Genomic DNA, 13,345 nt, shown 5'->3' on the forward strand with positions numbered 1-13,345 from the left:
TTCCAGAAAGCCTCTGACCAGCTTCACCTCCCAGCTTCCCTGTTTGACTCTGTGACCTGTTGTTTCAAGAGTGTTGTAGAGTCTAAAGACACCCTTGCTCCTCATCCTTGCCCTGATGTCACCTGGCAAGCTCTGGCCTTGAGGCAACCACTCCTAACACTCTTTCATGTCTCGTCCTTCCATGTTTTTCACAAACGGTACCCATCACATGGCTGCTTCTAGGATCCACTTGTGCAGAAGGGGATGAGCTCCTCAGGGGACACACCAGCACAGCTAGAGGAAAGCCCTGTAATTCGGGCTGGATTTTGTCTTCAAATGACACCACTGCCTCTCTCTCTGATGGCCTTGCCCTTTCCTTCCAGGTGAAGGAAGGTGTGCTGGAAACAGAAGCTTGTCTGATGCTGACACTGAGAGAAAGGACTATTTGAAACCAGGAAAGGCAGGGACACCAAACGTGAAGGAAGGCACATGGCCTGTGACTGTCTCCATCAGTTCCTCTGCTGTTCCCTAAAGTGCTCTCCCCTTTTCTGAATACTTTCCAGAACATTCTTCTTTAAAATTTTAGTCATCACTATTTTGGATTTTTTTGAGGTAGGGTCTTCTATAGCTTAGGTCAGTCTTGAACTTGCTATGTACCCAAGGATGGCCTTGAACTCCTGACAGTCTCCTGCCTCTATCTCCCCAGTGCTAAGATTACAGCTCACACTGTCTTGCTTTTTTAAAATGAGTATTTTAGTTGAGATTCATTATAACAGTTTCGTGCACGTGTATCACCTTTGTACCTTATTTATATTTGCCCTTCCAACTGGCCTCCCCTCTCTCTCTCACCCAATCCTCTGGTCCCCTCTTTCCTCCCAATGCTTCCCCTCTTCTTTCACATGTAGATGGAAATCTCCTTGGCATAGGAGAGAAGACAGGTTGTCATAGTCAGTCCTCCAGTCATGTTGTCTTTTTCCTCCTCCTTTTGTGACAGCTGGGGATAGACCCAAGGACCTTACACATGCTAGGCAAGCATTCTACCATTAAGCTGTATTCCCAGCCTGAATGGTCTTTCTTCCCATTCTCATCCCTGTCTTTGGTTATCCCTTTTTCTATGGTTTTTCAAGACAGGGTTTCTCTGTGTGGCTTTGGAGCCTGTCCTGGAACTCACTCCGGAGACCAGACTGGTCCCTAACTCACAGAGATCCACCTGCCTCTGCCTCCCGAGTGCTGGGATTAAAGGTGCACTCCATCAAAGCCTGCCTGGTTCTCCCTTTCTTTAGAGAGCTTTCTCCCTTGCCATAGTCTCCCTTCTACCTTCCTGTCACACACATGTGCATCTACACACACGCACGTGCAGTGCTCGCACTCATGCACAAACATACTTTTCTCTCTGCCTCAGTGCTTCCCCAGCCCCTCCATGATGCCTCAGCAGCACAACTACCTTACGCAGTTTGGACCCTTTGTAAGGCACAATATGAACTTCCTGGGTGTTGGGGCCTGGTCCTCACAGGTGAAGGTCTAGGTGTGTTTGCATATGTTCGTGTGAGTGCAAATACACTTGCACTTGCACTTGGGTGCATGTGCACATGGAGATCAGAGGTTGATGTGTGGTTCCATGGTTCCCTGGTGCTGGGAGTATAAACACTCATCACTATGCCAGGCTTTTACATTGCTGCCAATGATTTCAACATAGATCATTATGCTTGCACAGCCAACACTTTACAGACTGAGACAACTCCCCTTGCCCGCAGGTGAAGATTTTTATTTTGTCCTATGCTAACCAAGAGAATGAAGACCTAAAGGATGGGAAACCAACGTGAAGTGAGACCACCCACCCTCCACATCTCTCACTGGTCCCTGCTGCAGTAAAAGGCAAGTGCAGAGATTGCCCAGTGAACCCGGAGCCCTCCTGCCTCGCTGCAGTGAATGTGCTGTGGCTGCAGGCAGCTGCTCATCCATTACCCGTCCAGTCTCCAATCCATTCATTCACTTAGCCTTCCTCACTTCTTGCTAAGCGAAGCTCTGTGCCTGTTTCTAAGAAAGTAAAGTACACTTGGGCTTTAATGAGCAGAATCGAGGATGAAGAAAATCAATGAAATATATCAAAATGTCCTGGGTCTTTGCCAGGTGGACTTAATCACACAGAATTCCCACAGGGCCTTTCCCTGCTTTTGTTCATTCACACTCACAAGCCTAAGTGCCCCTCATGGCTTGATCTTGACTTGTTCCCGTAGATCAAGTTTCAGAAGGCAAGCGATACTCCATCATTTGAATGGGAAAAATCGTAATGCATTCCTTGTCCACCCTAAAAACCCAACCAACCTCTCCAGGTATCTCTGTAATTACCCTTCAATGCTGTGTGACATAATCCAAGACTTTTTGTACTACAGAGGCATGAAAGCCCTTTAGCGAAGGAATTAGCACTTAGTGAAGGTTGTGGTGGGAAGGCTTGCGTGCAGGCCACACCAGCCCCACTGGGATGTCAAAGTTCCTCCTGACACTGCTCTGGCCTGTCAGTATCAAGACAAAAGGACATTATATGCAAAATAGAGTCAAGCTTCGAGGACACCAGAGTGTCTGGGTAAAGCATCTTGGGACCCATGAGGGGCTAAAGCTTTGTGGGGGGGGGACTGAGGAAGAGAACAGTGACAACATGCAACATATTCAAGCAACAGAACAGGGGGTACAGACTTCTCATTGAGAGAAGTCTGAGACTCACATGTCTCAAGAGCACCTGTATAGGTCCATTTCAATTGTGTACCTGAAAGAGCTGCAGGTAGAAACTCAAGCATACAGCATTGGAATGTTCAAGGCAGTAGGACTAAGGAAAGGACAACATCTCAGAAATGTTCTAAGTGATGGGGCTGGAGAGCTGGTTCAGCACTTACAGCATTTGCTGTCCTGCAGATGGCCAAAGCAGGGCTCACACTGCCCCCACCAGACAGCTCACAATCATCTGTAACTTCCGATCCTGGGGGAAATCAGACAGCCTTGTGCCTCCAAGTACACCTGCTCAGACACACACCCATACACATAACTAAAAATAAAACAAACCTCTTTTAAAAACAGAGACATTATGCTAACTGCAAGACGCCAGACACAGAAGGTCACTTGTTAAATGATTCTATTTATATGAAAAGTCCAGAACAGGCAAATCCATGGAGACAGACAGCAGATGGGTGGTTACCAGAGCCTGGGGAGGAAGAAGGACAAGAGGCTGACTGCTCAGTGGGTACCAGGTTTTCTGCTGAGGTGATGGAAATGTTCTGGAACTTGGTGGAAGTGTCAGCTGCTTAACAGTATGAATGTACTAAATGGCTGATTCATGATTCATGCACTTCAAAATGGTTAGTTGTGTGTGTAAATTTTGCCCTAATACAAAAACACATTGGAACTAAATAGAATCTATGCACACTCCACAGAGGCTTTAGAACATACTGAGCATGCCCAAAAGGAGGAAGCTGACCATGGGCTGCAATGGGCTGCTTGCCTGAGCTTCACTGATCCTACAGCCTGGCCACAGCTCTCTTCACGTCACACACATGGCCCTTCTGTTGACTCTGATCCTGCTCACAGCACCGTAAGCTTCATGAAGATAGAGAACAGGTCACCATGTCACTGGGGCGGGTACAGCTAGGGAATGTATACCCATTCCCTAGCACTGAGCCTGGCACACAGTATGTGCTCAATAAATGTAATTAAAGGGTAAAAAAAGGAATAGAGGGCCAGTAACATACCTTTAATCCCAGAACCTGGGAGGCAAGTCAGGAGGATCTCTAAGTTCCAGGCCAACTTGGTCTATACAACAAGATCAAGGCTAGCCTGGGCTACCTAGTTAGAACAACGAGACCCTGTCTGACCCCCCCTCCCCCCCGCCAACTCTCAGAAGAAGGAGGAGGGGAGGGATAGAGAAATAGCAGAAGGGAGGGAGGAACATGCCTCCTCCTTCTGTTTTTCTTTCCCTTCTGCTGACATGTTAGTTCCTATAACTTGGTCATGGGATATTTTGTGTGCTCAGGTGTGTTGGTTCGTATCCCCATACAGAGTATTCCTTAGTTGTTAAAACTCAACTCTACTGGGGCTGGTGAGATGACTCAGTGGTTAAGAACACTTGTCCTTGAGGAGGACTTGGGTTTGGTTTCCAGCACTCGCATGGTAGCTTATATATAAATGCTTGTAGCTTCTGCAGACACTTGCATGCATGCGTGTAGTGCACATGTACTCACACAGACACACAAGGTACATATAAAAACAAACAAAAACCCTTGCTTCTATGCAGCTCTTCTCATCCTCAAATCAGGTTTCCCCAAAGCTAGGAAGAAATAAGCGCTGTGGGTTCTGAACACAGAGGCAGGATGGTCAAGGGGAGATGAACTCCTGCTGCCCTTTGCAGAGCAGCTGTACTCACAGCGGCCAAGAGGGGGCCTCGGCCTCCATGCCCCTGTGGTATACAGCAGGTGCCCAGGAAAGAGCGCCTGTCTGTGTATTCTGATAGCTCCTGGGCCCTGACTCAGATGCCTTTGTCTTCCCTTGTCCTTCTGGGTCCTCACCTGTTGTCTCTTCTTACCCCCTTTCCTGGCTTCTTTGGCTATTTCCCCCCCTGAGTCCTCCTGCAACCCCAGTAGCTGATAACCTGTTCAGCTGTTTTCTTTATAGGCTCTGCTAGGGGACGAGTCACAAACCCAGCTCTTAGCTACTTTTCCTTTGCTGTGATAGCATGCCTGGCAGAAACAATTCAAGGGGGAAAGAGCTATATTTTGGCCCACAATTCATGCCCTAGCAGGGAGGTCAAGGCCACAGGTGCTTGGAGTAGTTGATCACATTGCATTCGGGCAGTGAGTGCACACTGCTGCTCAACTCCCTTTTTCCACGTATTTAGTCTGGCATCTCAGCCAGGAAATGGTGCCACCTATGGTGGACAGGTCTTTCCACCTTGGTCAACATAATCAAAATAATCCCCACAGACATGCCCAGAAGCCCATCTCTCAGGCAATTCTAAATTCTGTCAATTGATAATTAACACTAATCATCACCCTAACTAATCTACATGCCATGTCAAAAAGAAACTGGGGGAGGAACCAGGAAGGTGATAGATAGGTCAGAACCTGCCATTGGGAAGTGACTGATGGGTCCAGATACAGATATTTACTCTGTGAGTACTTTGAAGGGCTTACCACTTCCTGAGGCTGTGTGCTCATCTCCCTGAAATAATTTATGCTAATCTCATGATGAAAAATTCATACTGTCTTTGTTGTTGCTAAGCAACCAGCCCAAACATATTTACTGTTTAAATTCTCTCAGGCTGTACCCAGTGCCTGGAGCTGATGGGTGTACAGAGCAGAGAATAACCCCAAGCATCGGGGGAGGTTTCAGGATGCTGAACGTCAAAGATACAGATTCCCAGACACCTGTTCACCTCTCTGGGGAAACAGTGGCCTGAACACAGTTTTGACTAGCTTTTTCTTACTAAGCTATAGCCAAGTGATCAAACATGTGGCTCCAGATCCAGGCTTCATAAGTATGGGTCCTAGCTCTGCCTCTGAATATGTTCCTTAAGTTCTCTGGATTCATATTTCTCACCTGTAACATGCAAGTGTCTGGTACATATAAAGAACATATGTAGATAGCAGAGCTTGTCCTGATGTTTATTACTCTGTGGAAATGGATCTTTCATTGTTGTGGTACAGATGGAAGGGGATTTACTAACAAAAATGTTGGAGTTGAATCCTTTAAATAGCTGAGAACTGTGCTGGGGTGGTAGCTCAGTATACATGTACTTAGCATGTAGGAAGCATTGGGTTCATGCCCCCCCCCCCCGCCCTCCCAACAACTAACACAACAACAATAATCAAAAGGCTGAAATCTATGGAGGTCAACCCCTAAAGCAGAGTCCAATCAGTTCCAGGAGTGGGGTTAGTAATTCATGGGCCCTCTGGACGTTAAGGGTCAACAAAAAGAATGTTCAGAGAGTGACCACCCAGAAATGGAGAAGGATATACTTTGGACTGTGGGTGGAATTGCTTCTTCTTAGGATCTCTCGTGGTTCCTGAGTGTTGCTCATCATGTAGTACCATAACATGTTCTGTGACAATTGCTAGCTGCACCTTCTGTCTCCTCGGGAGGAGCATATCTGCTTTTTACTGTATGTTATGGCTAGGATGCACTCATTAACCTTTAATGAATGATGTCATTAATATGGGTGCAACAGCTGTGCCTGGCCCATCTCATTCGTGGGTGAAATGAAAACAAGCAGCCTGGAGTGCTGCTCTGAGGTCATGTGAAGGAGAACAATTAAAAGGTCCTAGGATCCCATTGATGGCATTGAAACCCTAGTCCTTAGAATGAGCCTTTTATGTTGCAGGTGGAGAAACAGCAGCAAATGGATAGAGCCAGGAGGAGGCTTTGTGATGGACCATGTACAGGAGGATCTCAGGTCTAAAAGCCCCCAGCATGAGAGTACTGGCCTGGTCTTCACAATGTTCACAAACACTATCTCACAATGAGATGGCTTAATAGTTACCATGTTGATACACAGTTACTTACAGGAAAGCACTCAAACCATAACCATAAAGCTAGGTGGATTTTTAAAGGAAATAAACCATGTAGCCAGCACTTACATCAAGAGGCAGAGCAGGGATCAAAGTCTAGAGGCTCCCCACTCCCCAGCCAGATTCACCCTTTCTCTTACTTGCCTTGTAGTGTAGCACCATGTATGCCTCGAGCCTGGCTTCAGGTCTCCCATCTGTACTTGCCTTAATGACCTATTTCATGGTTTGTCCTCCCAATCCATGTTGGATACAAAATGTTTTCATTCAACATACACATCCAGGGTGATCACATGCCTGCTTTCCAGCAGCCATTGTCAGGGACATGGGAAAGGTGAAGGACACATTCCTGATCTTGGGGGAACGGATTTGACTATGCATATATTATTTGACATAAATTCAGTGTTTATTCATCCCATAAAAACTTGGAACTAAGCTCCCATTGAAAGCCATCGTGTTTCAGTTCTGCCTGGGGGAAGAACTGACTGAGCTGGGTACTTGTGGAGGTGGGAATCAGGGGTGTGGACAGGGGAGCAGGGTGACTATTGCTGAAGCCAAGCAAGTGGGTTGAAGTGTCTGACTATGTGTTGCCTTTGGGAAGACAGCACCAGGTCCCCCGGGGAACCTGAAAGGTATTTGAGAAGATTCATTTAAGGTCATGGCCATGTAAGTGCCATGTAAAAGGAAACAGGACCCTACAATGAAAGTTTCTTGACTCCTTAAGGTCATGCTAGGAGATGACTTCAGGATACTCAATGGGGAATGCAGCATCTCTGCTCACCCAGGGATGCCAAAAGGGACACTGCAACCTGAAGAACCCCAGGAAGAGGAAGTTCCAGGGAAGAAGGCCAGGACATCTGAAGGCAACTTACAAATAAATTCAGAGACAGTTGTGAAGGAGAGGGAATGGCCACTTGTATCCAAACTTCTTGGGTGGACTGAGGTGTTCCCAGTGATCTCACCAGACTGTGAATGGAATCGTCTGCATGGGAAGACTGATTTCTCTGCATCCCCCAAAGGCTGGACACAGATGAAGGGTACATTGTCCAAATAGATGGGACAAAGGGACCCAAGTCTAGCTCTCTTGCAAAGGACTGTGGCCTGTGACCTGAAGCCAGCAGGGCACTAGAGGGGACGCTGTGGAGAGCTTTCACATCTGCCACCTGGCCCTAGGCAGGATCTCCTGATCATTTGTGACTGGATCCCTTCCCTGTCTAGAGAAGCCCTCAGATATGCCTCCAAGATGCTTAAAAAGCAGGAAGTAAAGCATGTAGGCTGTAAAGGGATAGTCAATAGCTTATATCCAGGAAAATGCAGACTTTTATTAATGTAGTAAATCACAGGATGGATCAGGGGCTTTAACAAACACCATAACTTAAAATAGGGGGGTGAACAGCACAGGAAGTAAAGTGTCTGCAACCCCGGCAGCAGTATTTCAGAAAAAGGTATGATTTTCTTTGAGGACAAAGTCTCTGGGATCAGGAACACTCCCGCACTTTCTTGTTTATAGTCCCACTTACAGAAAATGCCAAGTTTCAATTTGAGTTAATGATGACAAAAATATGATCTTTTCCTCCCTACTCCCTTAAACTCCATCTGCAGACTCTTGGCAGATGTTTAGTCCCTCAGAAGACCTTCAAGCTCTTTTTCAATACAAACCTCAATTTTGTTTATCCATTTGGGGCATAGACCAGATTCCCAGGCCTGCCCTATGACACCAAAGGCATTTCCCAGAAACACAGCCAATGAGAATTGGAAGCACGAGGCAGGCGTGTTGCACCTTACAAACACCCCAGACCTCAGCAGGGCATAACTAGCCACCAGGCCTCTGTTGGAGATAGAAATTTACAGTCCCCTCCCTCCTCCTGCACTCTTCCTCTCTTTGAGGAACATCTTCAGTGAGCCTTGCTGGCTCTCCCTCAGCCATCTCCCATGCTGTGCCTGTCTCCTTGGCTTCCTTGAAATTAACTATGTTGTCTTTGTCATTTACTTTATCTGGGTCAGTGGCTGAATCAGAACACAGAGGCCACCCAGACACTTTGAGTTCTCAGGTCATCATTTTCACACCTATTGGTTTAGCCTCTATTGCCAAATTTCCTGGCACTAAGGAACCAGGAGAAGAAATGTACATGGGTGAGCATCACACAACAACAGATTTTCATGGGCAGACATCACTGAGTCTCCAGAGAACCAGCCCTGGGCTGCAAACACACAGCCCCTTGGAATAGAAGGCTGAGTGCCTTTGTTTGCCAGTGGTTTCTTATTGCACAAATGCCAGTTTCCAGGTACGGGGAAAAAATACCATGCAGGTGGCTAATATGAATGACAGCCAGTGTAGGGAGTGCTGTAAACAGCTTTAGAAGGAATGGTATGGGACACAGTCATTGGGATGTTTGTTTCATGGGCCAGTAAGTAAAATCCTCACTCAGAAGAGAACAGGAAGAGATCTAAAGGCTGAGGAAAGCCATCTGTGTAGGATATGAATGGGGGACAAGTAGGAGAAGAATCTCCAAGCCAGAGAGGCAAAGACTGCAGACTCCTTCCAAACAGGGGGTAGGGGTTGGCTGGAGGGGCTACTAGCTAGGACTCTAAAATCAGACCAGCTCAGGGACAGCTGGGCTCAGAAACTGTGTGGCCTTGGGCAAGACACTTGCCCCCCCTGAACTTGTGTTTCCTAATTTGTGACTTGAGCTATTCCCTTGTACCTTTGTTGGACTGTTAAAAGCACAAATATGTAAGGCAGTATGGTGGTGATTAACTCATGCTGGTTTGCTGGTTTGCTTATTCTAGTGAGATGTTTGGAGGGTTTTAAGTTGCTGAGAAATAGCCTGGCAGGTCTTTGGCAGATGATCAGCATTATGTGGGCTACTGGGGGTCAGTAGGACAGTAGAAAGGGAGCCTGGAGGATGTTTACACTAACTGCTCCCCAGTTAGGGGCAGGGCTGGAGGGCCACCACTGAAAGGCAGCAGAATGGCCGTCTGTCCCTCAGGTGTCTCTCAGCCATGCCAGATGAGAGGGAAGGGCAGCCAGCCACACCCTCACCACTGGGAGCCCACTGTTCCCAATTCCTGATCATTGCAGGCTGACATCCCACCACTCACCAGCTTCTGCTTACCAGTGACAATGTCACTTGCATGGGATTCTAAGTGCCTCAAGGACAGCAGCCATTTCCCTTCACTCTCATTACAGTGACCAACGACACAGGCTCCACTCTGGGACCTAGGGGGCTTCTGAATAATTAATTTACTAGGAAAAGAAGGACTGGCTTAAAGCAAGATGCTCCCAGAAGGCTAAAATCAGGGGATCTATATGGTCCTGGGAGATCCTTGATACATCCCTGACCCAGGGCCATCCTTCCTCTGGCTCTCCAAGCAGCACTGTCCTCCATCTGAGAAGCATTCTGGAGGTCACAGATCATGGAGAAGACTCTTCCCCTAGATCTCTCAGACCCTTCTGCCATTTCTGCTCAGGATACACAGCCCATAGCCCTTTCCCAGCTCGAGGGGCCTTTGAGGACCACAGATGAAGGGGACAAAAGCTCTCCAGTCTCCAGAGACCCTCGGGGTTGCTGAGGCTCAGCTGCTAGGAGTAGGGGTCTTGCATACTCCTCACTGGCCACCCTTAGACCCCAGGCATCCCTTCTGCTCCTGCTGTCCAGCTGGGGGACACACAAGGAAAAGATGTCACCTCCCCTCTGGTTATTTCTCAGCTGTTTGCCCTAAGGTTTTTCTTCTGGCAGACCCCACTACCCTTGCCCCCTGATTCTGCAGGCTTTTCCCCCTCGAAGGGTGCCCTAACCCTGCAGGTCCCTATCCCTTCCAAAGCTTACAGCCTCTCCTCCCTATACACCGTCGTCCCCCCACCCTCATTCCTTTCCCAGCCCTTCCAAGCCTTCATCCCCCATTCTCCTTCAAGTCCCTCCCCCATTCTTCCGGGCCACCGCGACCCCTGCTGCAGGTCTGCTGTCCCCCTCCTGGTCTGGCAAAGCGTAAGGTGGCCGGGCCACCACACCTGGCCCACACTCACCTGTTGGGCCGACGGGAGCACGCCCGGCTTCGCCTTTTCAGGATCCGGCTCGCGGTCCCGCGGAAGCAACCCCTTCTTGGGGTGCATGTGCCGGCACAGGCAGGTGACCCCGCACAGAGCAAGGATGCTGGTGGCGGTGCCCAGCGTGGCGCCCAGCGCGATCACAGGCACCGACAGCACCATGGTGCCTGCTTCCCGCGGCTCGCCCGCTTCCCGCCGGCCTCCTGCACCTAGCGCTCCCGCAGGGCTCCAGCCGCTCTCCAGACTGCGAGGGCGGGGACGCAGCCAGCCAAGAGGGAGGACCGCTGTAAGGACGTCAGAGGCAGAGGCTGACCCGGAGGCGCGTCAACCCCACCCCCCTCCCAGCCACCATGTGACCCTCCCCCTAATGCCAGTAGGGCCCTGGCAATCTCCTCAGGGCTGTGCGGGACCATGACTAGTGCCCTATGTACACACACAAACACACTAGCAGATGATAGCCTCAGGGTTGTATGGTCAATCCTAGTCCTCCCCCAACACACACACACACACACACACACACACACACACACACACACACACACTGGTAGGCAATAACCTCCGGGTTGTGTGGTGCAATTCCTAGAGCACACAAACACACACATACATACACAGATAGATAACATGTGTGCACACACACATGCATACACATTAATGGGCACACGCATACATTGGCATGTGATAACCTCGGGGTTGTTTGGATCCATTTCTAGTGATATATATATATATATATATATATATATATATGCACTCTCTCTCTCTCTCTCTCTCTCTCTCTCTCTCTCTCACACACACACACACACACACACACACACACACACACACTCACTCACTCCCCTGCAGGTGGGTAATCTCAGTGTTATCCAGATGCTCTGTGCACATGTGAACATACACACAAACAATTGAACCTAAGAATGACTGGACATTACTGAAGTCACAGTGTTAATCAACCCAATGAACCAGGGTTTCAACCCAGACCTGAAACTCACTCTGGCTAGCTGGCCACCTCATCAGACTAGTAACCCTTTACTTGTCACTCCAAGCAGCAGTAACAGAGGTTGCCTCTGGAACAGAGGGCTCACAATGTGGAGAATATGTGTGCTTAAGAATGAGGGAAAATGAGAATTTCTGCAGGAAGACGGCTATCTTAGCTCTACTGAGCTTTGGGAGTTTTTCATTATGTGGAAGGTTTGATCCATTGAAAACTAGGTGTGATTTGTGGGTTCTAGGTGTGCTGGGCACATATGAGAAGGGGTTTGGCAGAATTTAATCCACAGCTTCCAGGCAGCTGATGACTCCAGAGCTGGAGATGTCCAGCAGCTCTTGTCTGTCTGGCTTCAGGTGTGATCATTGCCTGGGTCCCCCTTTGTCTCCCCCTAATTTATCACTTACCCACTGCACAGGGCACTACCAGAGACTGACTTAGAACAGTTGCTTTTCTACGTAGCATGATCCTGTAGGCTGGCTGACCTAAGCTGGCTGGTTTCTGCTTCAGTCTTCTGAGACTGAAGTTGTCTAGGGGTCCAGCTGGGCCAGGCTGTGCGATGGCATACTCACACAGGTGGCAGCTGGTGCCAGGTCATCACAGGGATCAATCTGAAGCCTCAGCAGGCACCCTTGGTTCTCCTCCACATGGCCTTTCCCTGTAGCCAGAGCTCCCAGCATGGCAGCCAGGTTTGAAGAGAAAGGAAGACCCAATTGCCAGTTCTTCTAAGGCATAGGTACAGAAGAGAATCAGTTCTTTGCCCAAAGTAGTTGGGCAAAGCTTCCTTCTCTATTCTTTCCAACATCTACCGGAATGGATGTTTCTGAAGCCTACAGCTGATTCTCTCACAACATACATAATCTTTCAAAAACTATCCATGGATAGACCCCAGGGGCAACTTAGATGGGAACACTTCGCTTCATGGTTGGTCCTGTTAATTTACCTATGCTTCTCTTCAGTCATCCCCAGTGCATTGGAGATTCATTCAAGAAACGAATGTCTTTAGAGGCTCTACAGCACCATGACTGCACATGGCAGGCACTCAATAATTAGTAACTCACACGATCATCTCTCTAGAGACTTCTAGCAGCTTGGAGGAAGTTCCACTTTCTATATCAAGTCCGTTTTATTGCAGTGATTTTTCCACAGTTATTAGTTAGGTGCCTGCTGTATACCAAGATTATTTTTCTACTAACCCCTATTTGTTCACAACTGTGAACTGCAACCCCCACACCCCACCTCTTGTGCTCTATTTAGCTGCCCTTGGAGGTTCTCTTGGCTCCTGAGCCTGGCAATGCAAAACATTCTGGGAAGATAAGAGGCTTAATTAATGCAGCCAGCTGCAGGTCTCCCAGGCCTTAGCTGCTCCCCTGGGGGACTCTTAATGCCACCAGTCAGAATAGAATATAAGGGAGGCCTGGATGGAAGGATGAAGAGCACTTAACACCAGAAAATGTCTGATGGACATCAGACACCTGCCATGTGGTCCACTGTTGCTATGGTTACTGGAATGCTAGCAGCCAGTGGTCCCCAGCCTAGGAAGAACAGCCCACCTCTCATCTCTTTCATATGCAATGAACCTACTACAGAGCCAGGAATGGAGCCCTAAGCAGCTGAACCCCAGAGGTTGTCAGGATGCAGGGATGCCTTTACTATCAACCAGTCAGCCTCACACATCCCATCAAAGGGGTAACTTATGCTTCCCATGACTGATACCTAGGAAGTGGCCTTTAATGAAAAGGCCTGGTTGGGTTTCTTTGACAAATGAAATCATGTGGTCTGATAAAA

General features: G+C 48.4%; 1 protein-coding gene across 1 annotated transcript in view; it reads right to left on the reverse strand.

The window, feature by feature from the left end:
- Syt13 (synaptotagmin 13) overlaps positions 1 to 10,737 on the reverse strand; it is a 39,343-nt gene extending 28,606 nt beyond the window's left edge. The window contains exon 1 of the mRNA XM_027422447.2: positions 10,555 to 10,737. Coding sequence (XP_027278248.1) covers positions 10,555 to 10,737 — 183 coding nt within the window. The remainder of the gene's footprint in view (positions 1 to 10,554) is intronic.
- Positions 10,738 to 13,345: the final 2,608 nt, after the last annotated feature.

The sequence above is a fragment of the Cricetulus griseus genome, chromosome 6, assembly GCF_003668045.3.
Source record: "Cricetulus griseus strain 17A/GY chromosome 6, alternate assembly CriGri-PICRH-1.0, whole genome shotgun sequence".
In the NCBI taxonomy this organism is placed as follows: Eukaryota; Metazoa; Chordata; class Mammalia; order Rodentia; family Cricetidae; genus Cricetulus; species Cricetulus griseus.